The 19,003-nt window shown below is 37.2% G+C and overlaps 3 protein-coding genes across 8 annotated transcripts in view; 2 read left to right on the top strand and 1 right to left on the bottom strand.

Moving 5' to 3' along the window:
- Positions 1-6,354, bottom strand: part of LOC122313594 (DExH-box ATP-dependent RNA helicase DExH7, chloroplastic) — a 42,238-nt gene extending 35,884 nt beyond the window's left edge. For 4 of the 6 annotated variants that reach the window (XR_006243431.1, XR_006243432.1, XR_006243434.1 and 1 more), the window contains exons 1-4: positions 6,337-6,354; positions 5,629-5,979; positions 5,303-5,408; positions 4,981-5,168 (exon numbers count right to left, since the gene is read on the bottom strand). Coding sequence is in view for 2 of the 6 variants with exons in the window: in XM_043128741.1 (XP_042984675.1) it covers positions 4,981-5,168; positions 5,303-5,408; positions 5,629-5,931 (597 nt within the window). In the remaining 4 variants the exon portion in view is untranslated. Of the gene's footprint in view, positions 1-4,980; positions 5,169-5,302; positions 5,409-5,628; positions 5,980-6,106; positions 6,123-6,336 lie in introns of those variants that run through there. The other 2 variants (XM_043128741.1, XM_043128740.1) reach the window with 2 other exon arrangements.
- Positions 6,355-6,370: 16 nt separating this feature from the next.
- On the top strand, positions 6,371-7,420 carry LOC122313596 (WEB family protein At3g51220-like). The gene has a single exon (XM_043128744.1). The coding sequence runs from the start codon at positions 6,540-6,542 to the stop codon at positions 7,224-7,226; it is 687 nt and encodes a 228-aa protein (XP_042984678.1). The 5' UTR covers positions 6,371-6,539; the 3' UTR covers positions 7,227-7,420.
- Positions 7,421-11,276: 3,856 nt separating this feature from the next.
- On the top strand, positions 11,277-14,306 carry LOC122312377 (nifU-like protein 2, chloroplastic). The gene is made up of 4 exons (XM_043126958.1): positions 11,277-11,499; positions 11,581-11,692; positions 12,795-13,105; positions 13,911-14,306. Exons 1-4 carry the CDS (start codon positions 11,410-11,412, stop codon positions 14,097-14,099), a joined length of 702 nt encoding a protein of 233 aa, XP_042982892.1. The 5' UTR covers positions 11,277-11,409; the 3' UTR covers positions 14,100-14,306.
- The last annotated feature ends 4,697 nt before the right edge of the window (positions 14,307-19,003 follow it).

Raw genomic sequence — 19,003 nt, 5'->3', positions numbered from 1 at the left:
GCAGGTATGGCAACTGCAGTGGGAGGTGGCTGAAATGAGAAAGGTGGTCGGGCAAAATAAGGCAGGGGATATAAGTGAGAGGGGATGGAAGGGGCCGGGCCAAGTTTTGAGGCCCACGGGTAAAGGAAAGGGGAAGGAGATTTTGGAATATGGGTTTAAGTGGAGACAAAAACCTGGGCTGAAGATAGGGCCTTAGCCCAAGGCCCAGCCTATTGGCATTTTCGAAAAGGGCTCAGGTTCTCAACAACCTAGCCCCAGCCCATGGCCGTTGGTCTGAATGAAGATAAAAGCCTGGGCCAGGCCATGGCTCATAAGCCTGAGTCAGCCCAGGGTCCACCCGAAAAGATACCGGGCACCCAAGTCACGGCCCATGTGCCGGTCTTCAGCCCAGAGTTCACAGCTCGGGAGAGAACCGGGCCCCGTGCCCCTTCGTCGGAGCAGGCGCGACGATCGCCGGCGCAGGGTAACTCGTCGAAGGTGAGCCAGAATCCGCCGATGCCGACGGTGGAGCTCTCCGACGACGGTACGCCTGAGTGGAGTGGCCGGAAAACCGTGACAGAATCCTCAAATCACCTTCCGAGACAGATGGCCTCTTTTCTTTCGCCGAAAATGGAACAGAACTCGCCAACGGGAGGTTTGATGACCCTTCCGACGGTGTATGTCCAAGATAACGACGCCTTTTTGTGTTTGGAGGCTGGTGGGATGCCGGCAACAGAAAATGGTCTCTCGTTGGGCTCTGTCAGTGAGGAGTTGGGGTGTTCTGATGATGAAATGCTCTTAAGGCATTCTCAAGGTTGTTTAGATATCATAGGGGTGGAAGAAGTCTCGTTGGTTGAAGACACTTTTCATAGGGAGGGAGTTCAAGATATGGATGCAGTTCTGAACAGTTTGGTTCCTTTACAAATAGCTGAGGTAGCAGGGTCAGCACCAGATGAAGAGAGTGAGCCAATACCCCTAAACTTCTTGAGTCCAGAACAACCTAGGATTTCAGATTGGGTTTTTAATATGGTAAAGGAAATTCAGCATTTGGTAGGATTGATGTGTGAAGGTTACGAAGAACAGTTCATGGCTCTACTTACAGTTATTGAATCAGGCCATCACCAACATAGAAAAGCAGAGTCAAAAAAATAGAGAGAGTTGAAGAGGTTAAATTGGTCCATGTATTCGGAAGGAAGTGCTAGTAAGGAAAAGACCAAAGGGAAGGGGGTGACATATTCCAAGTGAAACCAAAAATTGTATCGTGGAACGTCCGCGGGTTAAACGAGGTTAGTAAACGTCTACAAATAAGCCATTTGCTACGTGAGTGGAAGGCGGACATAGTGTGTTTACAGGAGACAAAGCTGAAACTTATTAGTAGAAATATGTTGCGAAGTATATGGAGCTGCACATATGTAGACTGGGTATACTTGGCAGCTAAAGAGGCATCGGTTGGCATTTTAGTGATGTGGGATAGAAGAGTGGTGGAGAAAATAGAAGAGTTTGTGGGAGTTTACTCGGTGGCTTGCTCTTTTAGAAGCGTGGAAGACGACTTTAAGTGGGCTTTTGCAGGTGTATATGGTCCTAACTTAGACCATGAGAGAAGATTGTTGTGGGAAGAATTGGCTGGAGTACATAGTTGGTGGGACCTTCCTTGGTATATAGGTGAAGACTTCAATGTAACTAGATTCCCAACAGAGTGTTTTGGGAATCGAAGAATGAGGCCAGCTATGACTGATTTTTCGGAGTGTATTTTTTATTTGAATCTAGTGGATTTACCACTAGTGGGGGGAGCTTGTACCTGGTCCAATAATCATACATGGTCTAGACTAGACAGATTTCTTATCTCACCAGAGTGGGAATGCCACTTTCCAGATGTGTGGCAAAAGAGATTGTCGCATTTGAGTTCGGATCATTGGCCTATTTTGTTGGATTGTGGAGGGGTTCATAGGAGGCGTAGGTCCTTCAAATTCGAAAATATGTGGTTGAAGGCGGAGGGTTTTGAGGAAAAGGTCAGACAATGGTGGTCTTCATATCAGATACAAGGAACCCCTAGTTTCATTTTTGCAGGTAAATTGAAAGCTTTAAAAAAAGACCTAAAGCAGTGGAACAAATAGTCTTTTGGAGATATAGGGGAGCGTAAAAAAAGCAAGGAGTTGGAGATCCAAGATTTGGAAAGAATACAAGAAAACCGGCCCTTAACACAAGAAGAAATAGCTGTAAAAAAGGGGTTGGAAGCAGATCTGGAAAGAATAGTAGTTCTTGAAGAGACATCATGGTGTCAGAAGTCAAGAGCGTTATAGTTGAAGGAAGAAGACCGAAGTACAAAGTTTTTTCACCGAATAGCTAACTCACATAGAAGATACAACAACATTGAAATGCTGAAAATTGATGGAGTGGAGTGTCGGGATGAGTCAGTGATAAATCACCATGTAGTAGATTTCTTTGAGCATTTACTTTCTGAACAGGTGGGTTGGCAACCTAAATTGGAAGGGCTTGCTTTTGATTCCATCGAACATAATGATGTAGACCGATTGGAGAGGCCTTTTGAAGAGTTAGAGGTTTTTGAAGTTGTAAGGAAAATGGTAAAAGATAAGGCGTCGGGCCCTGACTGTTTCTCGATGGGTTTCTTCCAATCTTGCTGGGCTGTATTAAAAGATGACCTCATGAAGGTTTTCCAGGAGTTCTACTCAGTCGGAAAGTTTGAAAAAAGCCTTAATGCTACTTTCCTTGCACTTATTCCAAAGAAGGTAGGGGCAGAAGAGATTAAGGAGTTCCGACCTATTAGTCTAGTAAGTGAGGTCTACAAGATTGTCTCCAAGGTACTAGCGAATCGTTAGAGTGAGGTAGTGGGAAAGCTTATTTCGAAACCTCAGAATGCTTTTGTTAAGGATAGACAAATCTTAGATGCAGTTCTTATTGCAAATGAATGCCTAGATAGTCGGTTGAAAACAGGCGAGGCAGGGATTATATGCAAGCTGGATATGGAGAAGGCATATGATCATGTCAATTGGGAGTTCCTTCTGGATCTTTTGGGGAAATGCGGGTTTGGAGAAAGATGGTGTTCTTGGATTAGGTGGTGCATATCAACGGTGAAATTCTCTGTCTTGATAAACGGAAACCCAACTAGTTTCTTTCGTAGTACACGAGGTTTGAGACAAGGAGATCCTTTATCCCCTTTACTCTTTGTTATTGTGATGGAGGCACTGAGCAGGATGTCATCAGCCTTGGTTACGAGTCGTTTTCTAACTGGTTTTAAGATCGGCTCCCCGAATAGGGGACTTGTTAATGTCTCTCACTTGTTGTTCGCAGATGATACTCTTTTCTTTTGTGAAGCAGATCCTAACCAGCTTAGAATTTTGAAGGCCCTTCTCCTGTGTTTTGAAGTAACTTCCGGATTGAAAGTCAATTTGGAAAAATCCGAGATGGTGCCTATTGGAAGTGTTCGACATTTTAGACAGTTGGCTAGCATATTGGGATGCACGACTACATCCTTACCCATGACTTATCTGGGACTTCCACTAGGGGCGGCGTCGAGAGCGGTGTCATTATGGGATTCAATAATTGAGAAAGTGGAACGTCGGCTTGCCGGATGGAAGAGATTATACTTGTCTAAAGGTGGACGGATTACTCTAATCAAGAGTACTTTGTCTAATCTACCCACATATTTTTTGTCTCTATTTCCTATTCCAGCAAGTGTTGCTCTTCGGCTGGAGAAATTTCAAAGGGATTTCTTATGGGGGGGACTGGGAGCAGAACAAAAATTTCACCTTGTTAAGTGGGAAAAGGTATGTAGCCCCATCTCGAATGGGGGTTTGGGCATTAGAGATATGAGAACCTTCAATTGGGCATTACTAGGTAAATGGCTGTGGAGATACCATAAGGAACCTGATACCTTGTGGAAGACGGTAATAGAGAGCAAATATGGGGACCTATGGGGGGGTTGGTGTACAAAAGAAGTGAGAGGAGCACAAGGAGTGGGCTTGTGGATACATATAAGAAAAGGGTGGGAGGTCTTCAATCAATATACTCGAATCCGTTTAGGAGGAGGAACCCGTATTAAGTTTTGGTACGACACTTGGTGTGATCATGTGGCTCTAAAGGAATCATTTCCTTCTTTATTCAGAATTGCAAGAGATATTGATGCTTCAGTAGCTGATGTACTAGAAAGATCAGGGGAGCAAATTCAATGGAACATCCACTTCAGTAGGGCGGCACAAGATTGGGAGATGAGCAATATTGAAGCCTTTTATAGCCTTTTGTATTCTATTAAACCGGGTAATTCACAGGACAGTCTTTGGTGGATACCTACAGCTAAAGGTACTTTTTCGGTGCGCTCGTTCTATAAGTCTCTTACTCAAGAGACACCTCGTCAGTTTCCATGGTGAAAGATATGGAGACATAAGGCGCCACTCAAAGCAGCTTTCTTTGTGTGGACTGCAGCATTGGGTAAGATTCTCACAACTAATAACTTGAGGAAGCGCAGGGTGATCATCGCAGATTGGTGCTGCATGTATAGGAAGGGAGGTGAATCGGTGAACCATCTCTTAATACACTGTGAGGTAGCGAGAAGGTTATGGAATGAGGTATTTGGCAGATTGGACTTAGTTTGGGTGATGCCGGAGATGGTGGTCGGGGTTCTGGCCAGTTGGAATAATCTGAGAGGAAATCAACAAATAAAAGCGGTGTGGAAGGTGATCCCTATATGCATCATGTGGTGTTTATGGCGAGAGCGCAATGACAGGACTTTCGAGGACAAAGAGAGATCGATGGAGGATTTGATTGTCTTTTTCTTTAGAACTCTTTGTACATGGACCATAGCGGTTGATTTCAATGGTTTGGGGTTACATGAATTCCTTATAGCCATTGATCAAACATAGAACTGGTCACTAATCTTTGTATCAGGCTTTTGCCTCCTTTTTGATAATATAATTACCTTACTTATCAAAAAAAAGATATATATGCTTGGGGTAGTAAATATGCTAATGCAATATGTCTCCGTACCTCTTGCTGTTGCTCCACATATTGCCTGATCCAATTAGCTTGAGAAGGTTGACGTGAATCTAGAGTATCATCATCCCATCGACCCTTGATCTTAACAGAAATTTCAGGAGCTTCCTCCTTAAACTCAGTAGATGGGTCCACCGAAGGTGTCCAATCTTCCCGTGAATTCAATATGACCCCAACAGAACCTGACATTGAAATTTGGTGATATCAGTATACAAAAATCCAGCGCAGTTTTTTCATTCAGTTACTGCAAAAAGTAAATAGCAAGCACCATCTACATTTAAAAAAAACCAATAAGATCAAACGAATCCAAATATACCTCCACTTGTATGTAGAGAGTTCCCGCTAGCGAACTTCAATGGAAGCTCATTACCCGGCAAATTCAAGCATAACCAATCAAGGGCAGCCTCAAATGTAGCACCCTCCTACCCAATACAATGAAACACGAGACTTAATACTAACTACGCACAAGCTAATAAAAGCGTGGATACAAGAACAATCTTAAGAAGGCATAAGAAACAACCTTCGGTTTTAACAATCCATGCCGGATCGCATCCAAACGTAAATTTTATTTTCTCTTCTTTTGTTTTGTTCATAATTTCCTCGGTAGCCAAACACAGAGAAATGAATATGTAACAATGGTACCTTGAGAGCGGAGAGAGCGAGTTCGACTTGATCATTGGTAAATCCTTCGCAGGAGAGCTTCTCGTAAACGGCCTTAAGCTTCTTGGCCTTCTGGGCCTTGGAGAGAGTATCATCGACCGGAGCCGCGGACCGGGCAGAGTTGTTGTTGAGCAAAAGGCGGCGGAGCCGGTTCTCGTTCTCGGCGGAAATTTGGAGCCTGGGACCGGACGAGGACGAAGACGAAGACGAAGCTTGTGGTGTGGCTCTGGACGAAGATTTTGAATGAGCCCTATTGCTACTGTTGTGTTTCTTCTTGGGAGCCATTTCGCTTTGGTTTCCGACTGGGAGCTGATCGACTGGGAAATTCAATCCCTATAACATAGCCAAGGAAATTCAATAGTCACAGTAAATATAATAATTACATTCTTCCGAATTAGAAAATTTCCTTACATAAATAAATCTTGATAAATAAATAAATAAATAAAATCATTTACAAAACCTGATTCTACATCATAAAAATTAAATAAATGAACGACCGTAAGCTTAGCAGCCTTAGCTTCTTCCCCCATTGTATGAATAAAAGAGCATGGAAAAGAAAATTAAATTAAAAGGGGAAAATAAAACAATCTATCTCTCATATTTTAAAAAATAATAAATCTAAGATGAAAAATTACATTTTTTGAAAATAATATTTATAATAATCTCCAAAATTATTTTTAAACTTTTAACCTTAATTTGATTTTGCACTAAGCCGTTCGTGTGGTTAACCGGTCATCCTCATTCCCGATCAGGGACAGGGAGGGACACCCTGCTCCTGTCTTAGCCTTGAAACAACAGTCTCCCGGCCATTTCACCTTTTACTCTCTTCGTTTGAAGTGCAAGCAAAGAAAACCCAAACCTAACCAATCATCAAATATCCATTCTCCTTTTTCATGTATACCATTCTCATCCCCAACCCAAGGGGAAGCACTACCACCACCATGGAATCTCATCATTCGACCAATATCGATTATAGCTCTAATGTTGACGCGTCACGTCCCTTCCGCTCCGTCAAAGAAGCCGTGGCCATCTACGACGAGCGGCTTCTTCTGGGAGAATTTTTCTCTCCAAAGCCTTGCGTGAACATCCCCACTTTGTCGAACTTTTCACCAACTCCTACAGAGTCTAAACTTGAAGATGATGATCTTAATGATCACCGCTCTATTTTAGATACCCTGAAGAAGCTGGAGGCCGAGCTCAAGGAAACGAAGGTGGAGTTGAAGATGTTGAAGGAGAGAGAGTCCGAAACCGAGGTCGCATTGGCTTCGCTGAACGCCGAGCTTCACAAGAACATGTCAAAGTTGGCCGAGGCCGAAGCCGCTGCGGCAGCAAAGGCATTGGCTGCGAGAGAGATGATGAGTTTGGAGAGATCAGCAAGTAGTAAGAAAAGAGAGGAAGAGAGGAAGAGGGAGTTAATGTATAGTATGGAGGACTCACCCACTGTGGCTCAAATATTAAGCTTTGGTGATGAAGGATATTTTGGGATAGAGAAGAAGAGAATGAAGAAGAAGCCTATTATTCCTCTGTTGGGAGATTTATTTTCCAGGAAAAAGAGATCGTCTCCTGTTATGCGTACGTAAAACACTCTGTTCGTCTCCCAACTGGTATAATTGGTATCATTCCTTTTCCTTTTCCTTTTGTCGACTTCTTCTTTTTTAACTAATCGTCTTTAAAGATCTATAAGAACGTCTGTTTTGATCTCTGGAAATTCATTCTATGTGCAAATAACCTTTATATATCTATGGCCACTGAAATTTCTGAGTTTTGGTTTTAATGGGGGGCTCGTGCATTATGGGTGATCGATCTTTCATGCCTAAATGAAAATCTAATTATCTATATTTGAGCCTGTTTGTCGGGTAAATAGGTTGCACAATGCCGATTGGAGTCAAGCCCACCCATAAAACCGACGAATGCGACACCATCTCACCGATTGGCCAACCGAAACAAGATCAAAGAAAGAAGGTGATACCATGCCTCCAGATTAGAGAAGGCGCATAATTAATACAAGATACAATAAATTAAATATATTATAATAAATAAGTGAAATAAAATGTGCACTTTATACACCGAATTTAAAATAAAATAACTCATTCACCATAAGAGGATATCACAGGAAGATAAAATGATTGCGAAAAATTTGATGAAGGCGTTGATGCCCCGAAAACATCCCATAGAGAGCAAAATATACATATTTTGAAAAATTAGGATCCTCAATTAGGAGTTAGGTTTCACAGTTTTGTAATTTAATATTTTTTTAAAAAATATTTAGTTAATCTTGAATTGACAATTGTAACGTTATACGGAAGGGTAATACTATCATGTTGCCCAAGTTTCACTATTGGGTTTGTCTCTTATTATAAATTACATTTTTTTTTTCTTTCAAACATTTTTTAAACATTTGAAAAAGACACTAATATATTGATAGTCACTTTCTTAACTATTAAATATAACAAATTATAAAATAAAATAAAATACATGAAAAGTTAAACTAAGGGAGCAAACTCATACGACATAGTATCATTTTCCTACGTAAAAAACCGAAGCTATATTTGAATTTGTTTTAAAAAAATATTACTCAATATCAAAATTAGAATCTCTTATTAACTATTATAAAGAGTTTAAATTTAGCTCTGTTATCAATTATAACAGGTTAATAAGTATTTAAGCCACGTTTAAGAGAGTCAAGATTATAATTGGATCCATTCAAATAATTAAAGAAAGAGTAATGATACTCATATCTTAATTCTCATCATCCTATGATATGGTATTAGATGATTGAAAATTATTTATCATATTTTACTTATGAATCAATCATCTAATATCACGTCATGAGACGATAAGAGGATGATGAAAAATAAGATGATTAATAGATTTTTTTCTTATAAAAATAATGTTAAGGCTACGTTTGGTTCTTCAATTATTCTCAATTCATTTCATTTAATCATTACAATTTTCTCAACTTTCAATACAAAATATAATAAATAATTCAATTTTTTCAAATCTCAAAATAATAATAATATTAAAAAAATAATATTATAATAATATTTTATTTAACTTTCAACTTTCATCTCAACTCATCTCAATTCAATTCATCTTAACAACCCGATATTACACGATTATCACAAAATGTTGTTACCCTTCATTTGAAAAGTCATATGGGATTATATAATATGATAAATATATAAATAATAGTGAGATAGTTTGTAAATTGTAATAAAATCATTTGACTTCAAATTTTTATGAGATTTTAAAAAATGAGAGAGAGAAAATTGGATTAAAATATTTCAAATTTAAAATATTGATATAATATTATTTTTATTTTAAAATTTGAAAAAGTTGAAGTCTTTTTCATATTTTATATGAAACTTTGGAAAAATTATAATAATTAGAAGAAAAAGTATAAAAATGGAATTGAAAAGTATTCATATTTGAATATTGTTTGGATGTTAAGATAAAATTTGATAAGATAAAATGAGAGGAGACAAATTGCTTATCCAAACGAGGCCTTAGGCCTATTTTGTTTCGCAAATATTTCAAACTATCTTGTTCCATCAGATTCAACATCTAAACACCATTTAAATACAAACATTTTTTTTTATTTCAAATTTTTAACTTTTTCATCTAAATATTACATAAGAATTACAATTTTTTAAAACTTTCAAACAAAATATAAAAAATAATTCAACTTTTTTAATCCCAAGCATAGTTTTTGGTACCGTACCGTACCGGTCACCAGGCCAGTACAGGTAAGGTACCTGTTTCGTACCTGCTGAAATACCGGCCGATACCGGCCTATATTTCGGCCTGTACCGGCCTGCGTACCGGCCGGTATTTCGGTATTTCGGCCTTCATGTTTTTTTTTTTTTTCATTTTTTTAAGTTATAATCTTATTTTTTTACCCCAATTCATATTAGACTATTTATAATTTATATATACATATGTATTCATGTATAATTTATTCATATATAAATTATTATTTTGAAATATAATTTATATATATATATATTTATATATATAATTTATTTATATATCGACTATCCCGAAACGGTACATGAAACGGTACCGGTACCGAAATATTTCGTTCCAGTGCCTTGACCGGTACGCCATCTGGTACGGTATTCAAAACATTGATCCCAAGACAATAATTATATTAAAAAAATTATATTTTAGCTTTCTTTTAACTTTATAATTTATTATTTAACTTTTTTTCCCTCATTTTTCAAAATCTTATAAAAATTTTAAATCACACAATTTCTCTACTATTCACAAATTATTTCATTACTATTTACAAATTTATCATTTATCTCATATGTATAACCAAACGAGCCTTAAAGTAACCAAGTTAAGTTTTATAGTTTGTTTGGATATTTAAAATATCTTAATATATGGTTATATCTGTAAATAATTATGAAATTATTTGAATTAATATGTATTTTTCGATTTTAAAAAATAAGAGAAGACGTTGAATAAAAATATTATAAACTAGAAAGTTAAAAAATTATTTGAATATAATGTTTGTTTTGATATTTGAAAAATTAGTATTATTTTTGTATTTTGTTTTAGAATTTAAGAAAGTTGTCATAAATGAAAATGTTGAAAATTTGAGGAAAGTATTTTAAGTTTGAGTGATGTTTGAAAATGAAATATCTAAAAATATCTTATAATACTTGAGAATAATTGTGTTGTCAATTGAACCCTTAAGCTATGCTTGGATGTCAAGCATATTTCAATCCATCATTGATCAAACTCGTTACTTTTTTAAATTTCTATAAAAAAAATTAATTTATCCCAAATTACTTTATACATTTAAACGCATATTTCAATTTATTTACATTTAAATACATCTTAATAGAATTTGTAAAATATTAATATTCATATATTAACTCATATCATCTAAAATCATTTTAGTATGCAATCACAACTTTAGGCCCTGTTTGGAACTTGAAGAGTTCAGTCTAATTTTAAGCCGAATTTAACATATAAACATCTAAATATCAAATTACTAAACTTATTTCAATTCAAAATTTATTTATATGCGGGACCTAAACTCTTTTTTAATTCAATACCTCTTTATACACGAGATTCATAATTTTTTTAATTTTCTATAAATATATTTAAACTCATCTTAAATAAGTTTTATAAAATTTATTTAATCATCTTAATTTATTATTATTCACAAAAAATTTAACTTATATTAATTTAGCTCAATAACGAAAGGGAGCTTTTAACTTCAATTTTAAAGAGCGAAATTGTCCTGAAAAATGCTGACATGAAAATTGAAGTTTTTATCCTAAGGTCTGTCAATGCTTTTAGCGAAAAAAGATAAAAATTTAAAGAATATTAAAAAAAAAAAAAAGCAACAGTAAAAAAATATAAATAATAAATGAAAATGATATTATGATTGGTTCTTTTAATTTAATTGTTCATATAATTTATTTTATTTTTTAAAATTTATATAAAATTTCTTTTACATATTTTTTATATATTTCATTAATATAATTAATTGTATTATTTTTTAAATATAAAATAATTATTTTAAATAATATAATTCACAAAAAAATATAAAAATAACCGTATCCAACAGAATTTTAATTTTGATTTTAATTTTTAATGTTAAGGAAGTGACTGTATTAGCGGCGCCAAGTAACGAGCGAGATTTGACTCCCTAGTGTATTGTAATTTGTAGCGCTGTTTGTCTACCGAGAAACCGAGGAAAATTGAAAGGAGGGGAAAAAGCGAAATAGGATCGGAGTAGAGAGAGAGATGCAATCTGTGGTGAATACGCACTTATCCTGCTGCAGGCCCCAAGCAGCCCTAGAACCTCAGTCCTCACCCTCTTCTCGATCCTTTAAGGTCCTCTCTCTTTATTCACTGTTACTTTCTCTAATTTCAAATATATGGGATCAATTTTCTTACCGTCAAGAAAAATTACAGAGCTGGAGCTTGTTTGGCACACATATTTTTCTCGCGAGGGGTCATAATCCAGTGTGGCGGGATTCATGCCGTTCCGTTCCAGTTCGCTTCCATTCCCGTTCACGCAGTCCAGGTAACATTAAATTTCTCCTCTGTATAATTTGGTTTGCATATTTGTATGATTTCTATTCTTCCTTTGAGGATTGAATCTGAACGGAAATGGGTAAATTCATGACGTCGTTGATTGTTTCGTTGAGTTTGAGCTTTTCTTCGTAGGTACGCGTTGCAAGGAATTAATTTGTCTTATATGTCCGTGTACTTGGCTTCGCCTATTTTCAATAAATTCTTATTTTCTGATAAAAAAAAATGAATTAATTTGTCCTTTTTCTAACACAAGGTTAGGTTCGAAAACATGGATTTGATCGTTCAGAATACTTGGTCCGAGCTTTCCTGTTGAACCCACATCTGTCTTAGGATCGTGGAATTTGTAAAGCTTAAAAGGAAATTCCATTTCGTTTCCTAATTTTGAACAGATGCATTTACCTACGCTTGCCAAGTGCTCGAACATGATTATGAGCATATCTGCGATTTGTACGTTTCTAACTGTGTTCCAGACAGAATTAATATGTAACATTCATAAATCTTAACTACCTGGCTTGTTTGTTTCAAGCCTGTTTTGATTGTTTAGTGTGCTAAGTAATATTTTGTGATTCTGTGAACGGTATTTAAAAAGGTCTTGGAAACTTTTATACTAGTTGTTAATTGGTGATCATGGTTTTTAAGTATGTTGTTGTGAAAATCGGTAGCTGAAAGTGATCCCAGATCATAATTAGGTTGAAACTCAGCCATCAATAATATCATTACTTTGGCTGTACAAAATGAACTGTTGGAAGTTTTGGGAGATTGTTGTTTAATTTTCACACATTAATTTACCTATCAAGAAAAAATTCACATATTAATTAGGCCTTGATTATTTATAAAATTTTGCAACCCTAACAAGCACATTTTCTTGGTCTGAGTCCTAGAACAAAAGAAGAATACCAAGTTATTCAGGTTAATTACGGGGCATAAAACTTAAATTGAGTTGGGTTTTGTTTTGCATCTACCGTAACATATAATGTATTTGTCATCTTTGTTGTGGAGGTGCTTGGGTTGTTTGTGAGTTGGCTGTGATCTCCCTATTCCACTTTTAACCTGCTGGATATTAAAAGGTTCTTAATTTTCGTACTGTACAGTTGTGAAGGCTGTTGCTACTCCAAATTCAGCAGTTGAACTGCCACTAACTGCAGAGAATGTTGATAGCATATTGGATGAAATCCGACCTTATCTAATTGCAGATGGGGGAAATGTGGCATTGCATGAGATTGATGGCAATGTTGTACGATTGAAGCTACAGGGAGCATGTGGCTCCTGTCCGAGCTCTGTTACGACAATGAAAATGGGTATTGAGCGCCGTTTGATGGAAAAGATCCCTGAAATAGTTGCAGTGGAACCCATAGCTGATGAAGAAACTGGCCTTGAGCTGAATGAGGAAAATATTGAGAAGGTAATTTTGCATTTCTAGTAACTACTCTAGTGTTAAACAAGTAATTATTGGGTAATCTTCAAATATGGACATATGGTGCTATCATCATAATATAGGATGGCATGTCAATCAAAATTGGTATAAACAATTTTAATTACATGGCATGTTGTGACAAGATGAAGGTACCATGTTATCCATATTATGGGAGAACACAATAATTTGTCGTGTTATAAGTACCATTGTGTTAAACTGTCAATGGTCTTAGTAGATATTGTAATATGTATATGTTCATTTTTTCTGTTTCGCCATTTATTTATTGGTACAAGTCATTGAAGAGGGTGAGAGGTTGTGAGGGTAGTTGATCTGAAAGAGGAGCCATATTCCACATAAGCTGAGCAAAGAGAATAGATTTTAGGGAGGGCAAATAAGGAAGATGAGATAATTGAAATTGTTCTGAGTTCTGCATGAATTAACGACCCCATGTAAGAGGAAGTTTGTCCTTTTTCTACTAGGATTTTGTAAGATGATTGATGCATCCCAACAAAATCCTACATGTTTTCTTAGCTTATCCAGATTTCTATTAGTGCATTCATTCAAATCTTTATTCTCTTTTCTGCTCTTGGAAAACAAGCAGTTGAGTTCCTTTACTAGTATAAATTCTGGCTTCGGTGCTTCAAGTTAGAGTTGGCCTCTAAATCTATAACGGTTTTTTATTTTTTTTAAAAAATAAAGAAAGAAAAGAAGACAGATTTGGCAATTACCCCCTCCCTCCCTTCCAAAAAAAGTTAATATTTCTAGTTGCTGCATAATTTATAATCCATTTCAGGTCCTTGAAGAAATAAGACCGTATCTAGTTGGTGCAGCTGGTGGGTCGCTAGAACTTGTGGCAATCGAGGAGCCGATAGTCAAAATTCGTATAACAGGACCAGCAGCAGGGGTGATGACTGTTCGAGTGGCTGTTACACAGAAACTGCGAGAGAAAATTCCATCCATTGCAGCAGTTCAACTTCTGTAAAACCCCTAAAACAAAAGAAATACAACACTCCCCCGCACCGGGGGTGGGTGCGTCTCTCTAATTGTATGCTTGCGATTTTCTGTCGCAAGTAATTTGCAAAGGAAGTGTGTCAATAGAACTCCGTAAAAAACCTTTGTGGTAGTTCTATGGAATATGTACAGTTCGATATATAGAGGGCTGCAAAAGTCGACCAAATTATTTTTTTAACTCGAAATCTAAGAGCGGAAATAGGAAAAAGTGGACATATCTTCTTGTGTATGGTTAAATTGGTTATCAAAGTTGTTTTTTTTTTTTTTTTCAATTTTATCCAGGGTTTTACCTAGCAATTAGCATATGCGTTTGGGTTGATATGGACGCAGATGTTGAAAAACAAAGAACACACACACACCCTTCGTTTCTAGCATACATTTTTCCAAGGAAAAAAAAAAAACCTGGGAGCATATGAGTTACGGGTCAAAGAACAAACAGGAAGCTTAAACTTGATTCGAGGGTGATCACCTCCAAGAAAAGAGATGAAGAAATGGACGGCATTGAACTTGCTTGAGGCTTTGGAAGATAGACAGGACCGTTTAAATAACTAAAATCCAAGTCAAAATTGTTTCGAGGTTAAACACCAAATTTATGGAGGAATATTGGAACACGTTTCAAAAACTAAAGTGTCATAGATATGCACTTACAAGTTTTGTTGATGGAAGCTTTCAACTACAAGTGCCTTGAAAAACAAATCAGACAAAAACGAAAGACTTCCTTCTAAACAAATCAGACAAAAGTCTCACTCTAGTTGTGACGACTTGGCCTCTCTTGACCTCGTGTATTAACCTCATATAAACGCATTGTGAGTCTCAAGACTCTTCTTTTTTTTTTTTTCTTAATTTTTCCAACAACCCTCTTTATTTGACCAACAACCCGACAAATGTTCTCAAACGTGTGGTGCAAGGTGTTAAGATATAATAGAAATGATTAAATTTATATTGCGTATCAGTTTATATATGTACAATAAGTGATAATTTAGATGAGAAATGATATTTGCAGTCGTGGTTATGCAAGCGGCGTGCAGTCGCTTTGAAAAAAATGAATTAATATAGGACCCACATGAAAAAAAACTAATTTTTTAATTGTGGACTCTACTCTTTTTCAAAATGATTATGCGGCGTTTGCAATTCCACGATTGTACGTAACATTACTCAATTTAGATTATGTTTGAATGGGCTATTGCTGGCCGACAAAGTAGAATGTTTCTAGAAAAAGGGTTGCTACCTATGCAGTATCCGGTGAGCAAGATGATTTAGGTGCAATTGGTTGAAGCACTTAAACGTGTTAGCAGATATCAAGCTTCCATATTAAATCATTTGAGAACGTACACGAACAGCATAATTCACCTTTCTGGATCAAAACTAAGAATATTATATTTATTCATTGTCGTATGGTTGTCAGCTTGCTAAAACCAGTTTACATGCTATATACAATACTGATGTGGATGAATTGCATTAGTATATATCATTCTGATCCATTCTGGACCATGCAACATAGCAATTGATTTCATCATGTTTGAACATAGATTGAAGTTAAAAATGTAATAGATCCAAGTCATCACTAGTCAATATCAAGAATTGCAGTTGCTCTTCTAGTCACAGCCACTTGCCTCAGGAGGAGTGTTAAAGGAACATGGATTGAACACTGAAGACAACACCTTACATTGGGTCATCTCGCACTATATTAGAAGCAAACAAGTGGCAGCCGTCTCGACTCTATGAAACTTCCTAGAATTTAATTGTGAAGGGGTCTGCATTTTACTTTTCAGAGTTGGTTCTAACCACCAATTGTTTCAGATTATAGAAAGATATTGTAAGGAAATGGAATGCAAAGCAGGAAACCCAGAAAAATGGTGAAAGGCTGAAAATACTTTCTGTTGCTTTTCGTTTTGTACATGACCCGTGTATAGACAATTACAGAAAAGAATATTCTAACAATCTATAAAAGGAAAATACAATGTTGCCCCTATGTACAATTCAGCATAAACAAAACAGAGAATAAAAATAACAGACTAGCTCTCAATATTAGTTGGCGCCTTCCCTTTGTTCAAATACAAAGATGAGGATTGCATTGTATGCTCCAATACCCCCTGCAAGATGGAGAGTGCAGATTAAGAACTCCCATCTTGGATAAGTGATGAGAAAGAACATTGGAGGATAGAGTCTTAGTGAAAATATCAGCCAATTGATGAGCACTTGAGACGTGACAAGTTTGAATGGTACCTTCTTGAATCTGGTCACGTATCAAGTGGCAATCGAGTTCTATATGTTTTGTCCTCTCGTGAAAAACAGGGTTGGTGGCGATGTGGATGGCAGCTTTGTTGTCATAGTGCAAGAAGGCAGCTTGTGGATGAGAAACTTGAAGATCATAGAGGATGTAGCGCAGCCATGTGAGTTTCGGGCATGTTGCTGCCATCGAACGATACTCAGCCTCAGCTAAGGAGCGAGACACAATAGATTGCTTATTGGATTTCCAGAAAATCAAGAAGGAGCCAAGAAATATGCAATAACCTGTTATCGAGAGCCTGGTGTTTGGACAGGAATCCCAATCGAAATCGCAATAGGCATTGAGTTGAAGAGGTGACGAACTAGAGAGAAGTAAACCCTGTCTAGGTGCAGCCTTAAGATATTTCAAAGTTTTCTGAGCTGCTAACAAGTGGAAATCAGTAGGATGAGCCATAAATTGACTTAAGGTTTGCACACTATAACAAATGTCGGGTCGAGTGATAGTGAGATAAAGAAGAAGACCAATTAAGCGCCTATACACACTCGGATCTGATAATGGTTGGCCTGAAGACTGACTTAACTTAAGATTTTGCTCCATGGGAACTTTAGTTGGCTTGCTGCCCAAATTTCCAAAATCTGCGAGGATGTCCAAAAGGTATTTCCTTTGGCACAAATGGAGGCCCTTTGAGGATCTAGCAATTTCAATTCCAAGAAAATATCTTAAGGAGCCAAGATCTTTTATTCTAAATTTGCTGTCAAGAAAATCCTTCAAGGCATTCACACAAGCAAGATCATTACTAGCCACAAGTATGTCATCAACGTGCACAAGTAAAGCTATGAAGGAACCATTAGCCTCTTTGGTGAAAAGGCTGTAATCAGCCTTAGATTGAGAGAAACTAGATTCAATTAAAGATGTGGAAAACTTAGAATACCATTGCCTCGAAGCTTGTTTGAGGCCATATAAACTTTTGGGTAACTTACAAACTTGAGTGGGTTTCCCTTTGGTGTAACCAGGAGGTTTCTTCATGTAAATGTCCTCATTTAAATCCCCATGTAAAAAGGCATTATTTACATCAAACTGATGTAAATGCCAGCCTTTAATGGAAGCAGTGGCAAGAAGACACCTCAAGGTTACCAATTTGGCAACAGGTGAGAATGTCTCATGATAATCAACTCCTTTAAGCTGGGTGTAGCCCTTGGCTACTAAACGGGCCTTTAATCTCTCAATTGAACCATCATAGTGATATTTGATTTTATAAACTATTTACAATCAATGGGAACTTTGCGGGGAGGCAAATCTGTAAGTATCCAAGTGTTATTGGCTTCTAAGGCAGCCAACTCAGTTTCCATGGCTTGGCACCATCCCAGGTGGCTAAGGGCTTGTCTATAGGTGTTGGGTTCAAAATGGGTAGAAATAGAAGTGGAAAAAGCTTGATAAGTGGGTGAAAAAGCATGATAAGATAAAGTATTGGCAAGAGGAAAAGACTTACTTGGTAGAGGTTCAAGCCTTGGGGTCAACAAGTGGTTGGAAGGAATGAGAGTGGCCTGTTGACAATGAAAGTCCTGCAAAAATTTGGGTGCACTCCTAAGTCTAGTTGGCCTGCAAGGAAGAGGTGGAAGGGAAGGAAGGGGTGGAGGTGAAGAAAGGGTTGGAGAGGAAGAAGTTGGTAGTGTAGATGAAGAAGAAAGGGGCGGGGGAGGGGCAGGGGTCGATGAGTTAGAGGGGGAAATTTGAAGAGTATTATCGAGAGGGGGGTAGAGTGGCTTGAAGTGAGGTTTTGGGAATTAAAATTGAAAGTAGTAGGTTCGGTGAGGGGAATGGGGGAAGGGAGAGATGTGTCATGCTCAAAAGACTTTATATTGAATGGAAAAACTCTTTCATGAAACACAACATCCCGAGAATACAAAATCTGATTGGTTTGTAAGTCTAACAGCTTGTATCCTTTCACTCCAAACGAGTAACCTAGGAATACACATCTCCTACCTCTCGGATCAAATTTCTTTCATCCATGGGATAAAGTAGAAGCAAAACTAAGGCAACCAAAGACTCTTATGTGATGATAAGTGGGGGGTTTATTGAAAATGGTTTCAAAGGGAGTCTTATTATGGAGTAATGGTGTGGGGGTCCTGTTTATAATGTAAATGGAAGTTAGGATACAATCACTCCAATATTGGAGAGGAACATTAGATTGAAATTGTAATGCTCGAGCTACATTCATTATGTGTTGATGTTTTCGCTCAACAATCCCATTTTGTTGGGGTGTTTCAACACAACTTGTTTAATGGATAATGCCCTTGGATTTAAAAAAATCTATCATAGAGAATGCTTTGCCATTATCACTTCTAATCACTTTGATTCTTTTATCAAATTGTGTTTCAATTAAGGAGTAAAAACTTTCAATACAGTGTCTGACTTCAGACTTGGTTTTGAGCATGTAGACCCATGTGGTTCTTGAGAAATCATCAACAAGAGTAAGGAAAAATCGAGAACCATCAACAGCAACAGTGGGGTGGGGGCCCCATATGTCACAGTGAACAATATCAAAGGCATGAAGAGACTTTGTTGTAGAAATTGGAAAAGGAAGACGATATTGTTTGGCCAAAGGGCAAACACAACAAGGTGATTGATTAGTAGAATTCATGGTC

The sequence above is a fragment of the Carya illinoinensis genome, chromosome 6 (genome assembly GCF_018687715.1).
Source record: "Carya illinoinensis cultivar Pawnee chromosome 6, C.illinoinensisPawnee_v1, whole genome shotgun sequence".
Taxonomy (NCBI): Eukaryota; Viridiplantae; Streptophyta; class Magnoliopsida; order Fagales; family Juglandaceae; genus Carya; species Carya illinoinensis.
The sequence above is the reverse complement of the archived record's forward strand: the minus strand, read 5'-3'. Positions and strand labels throughout refer to the sequence as shown.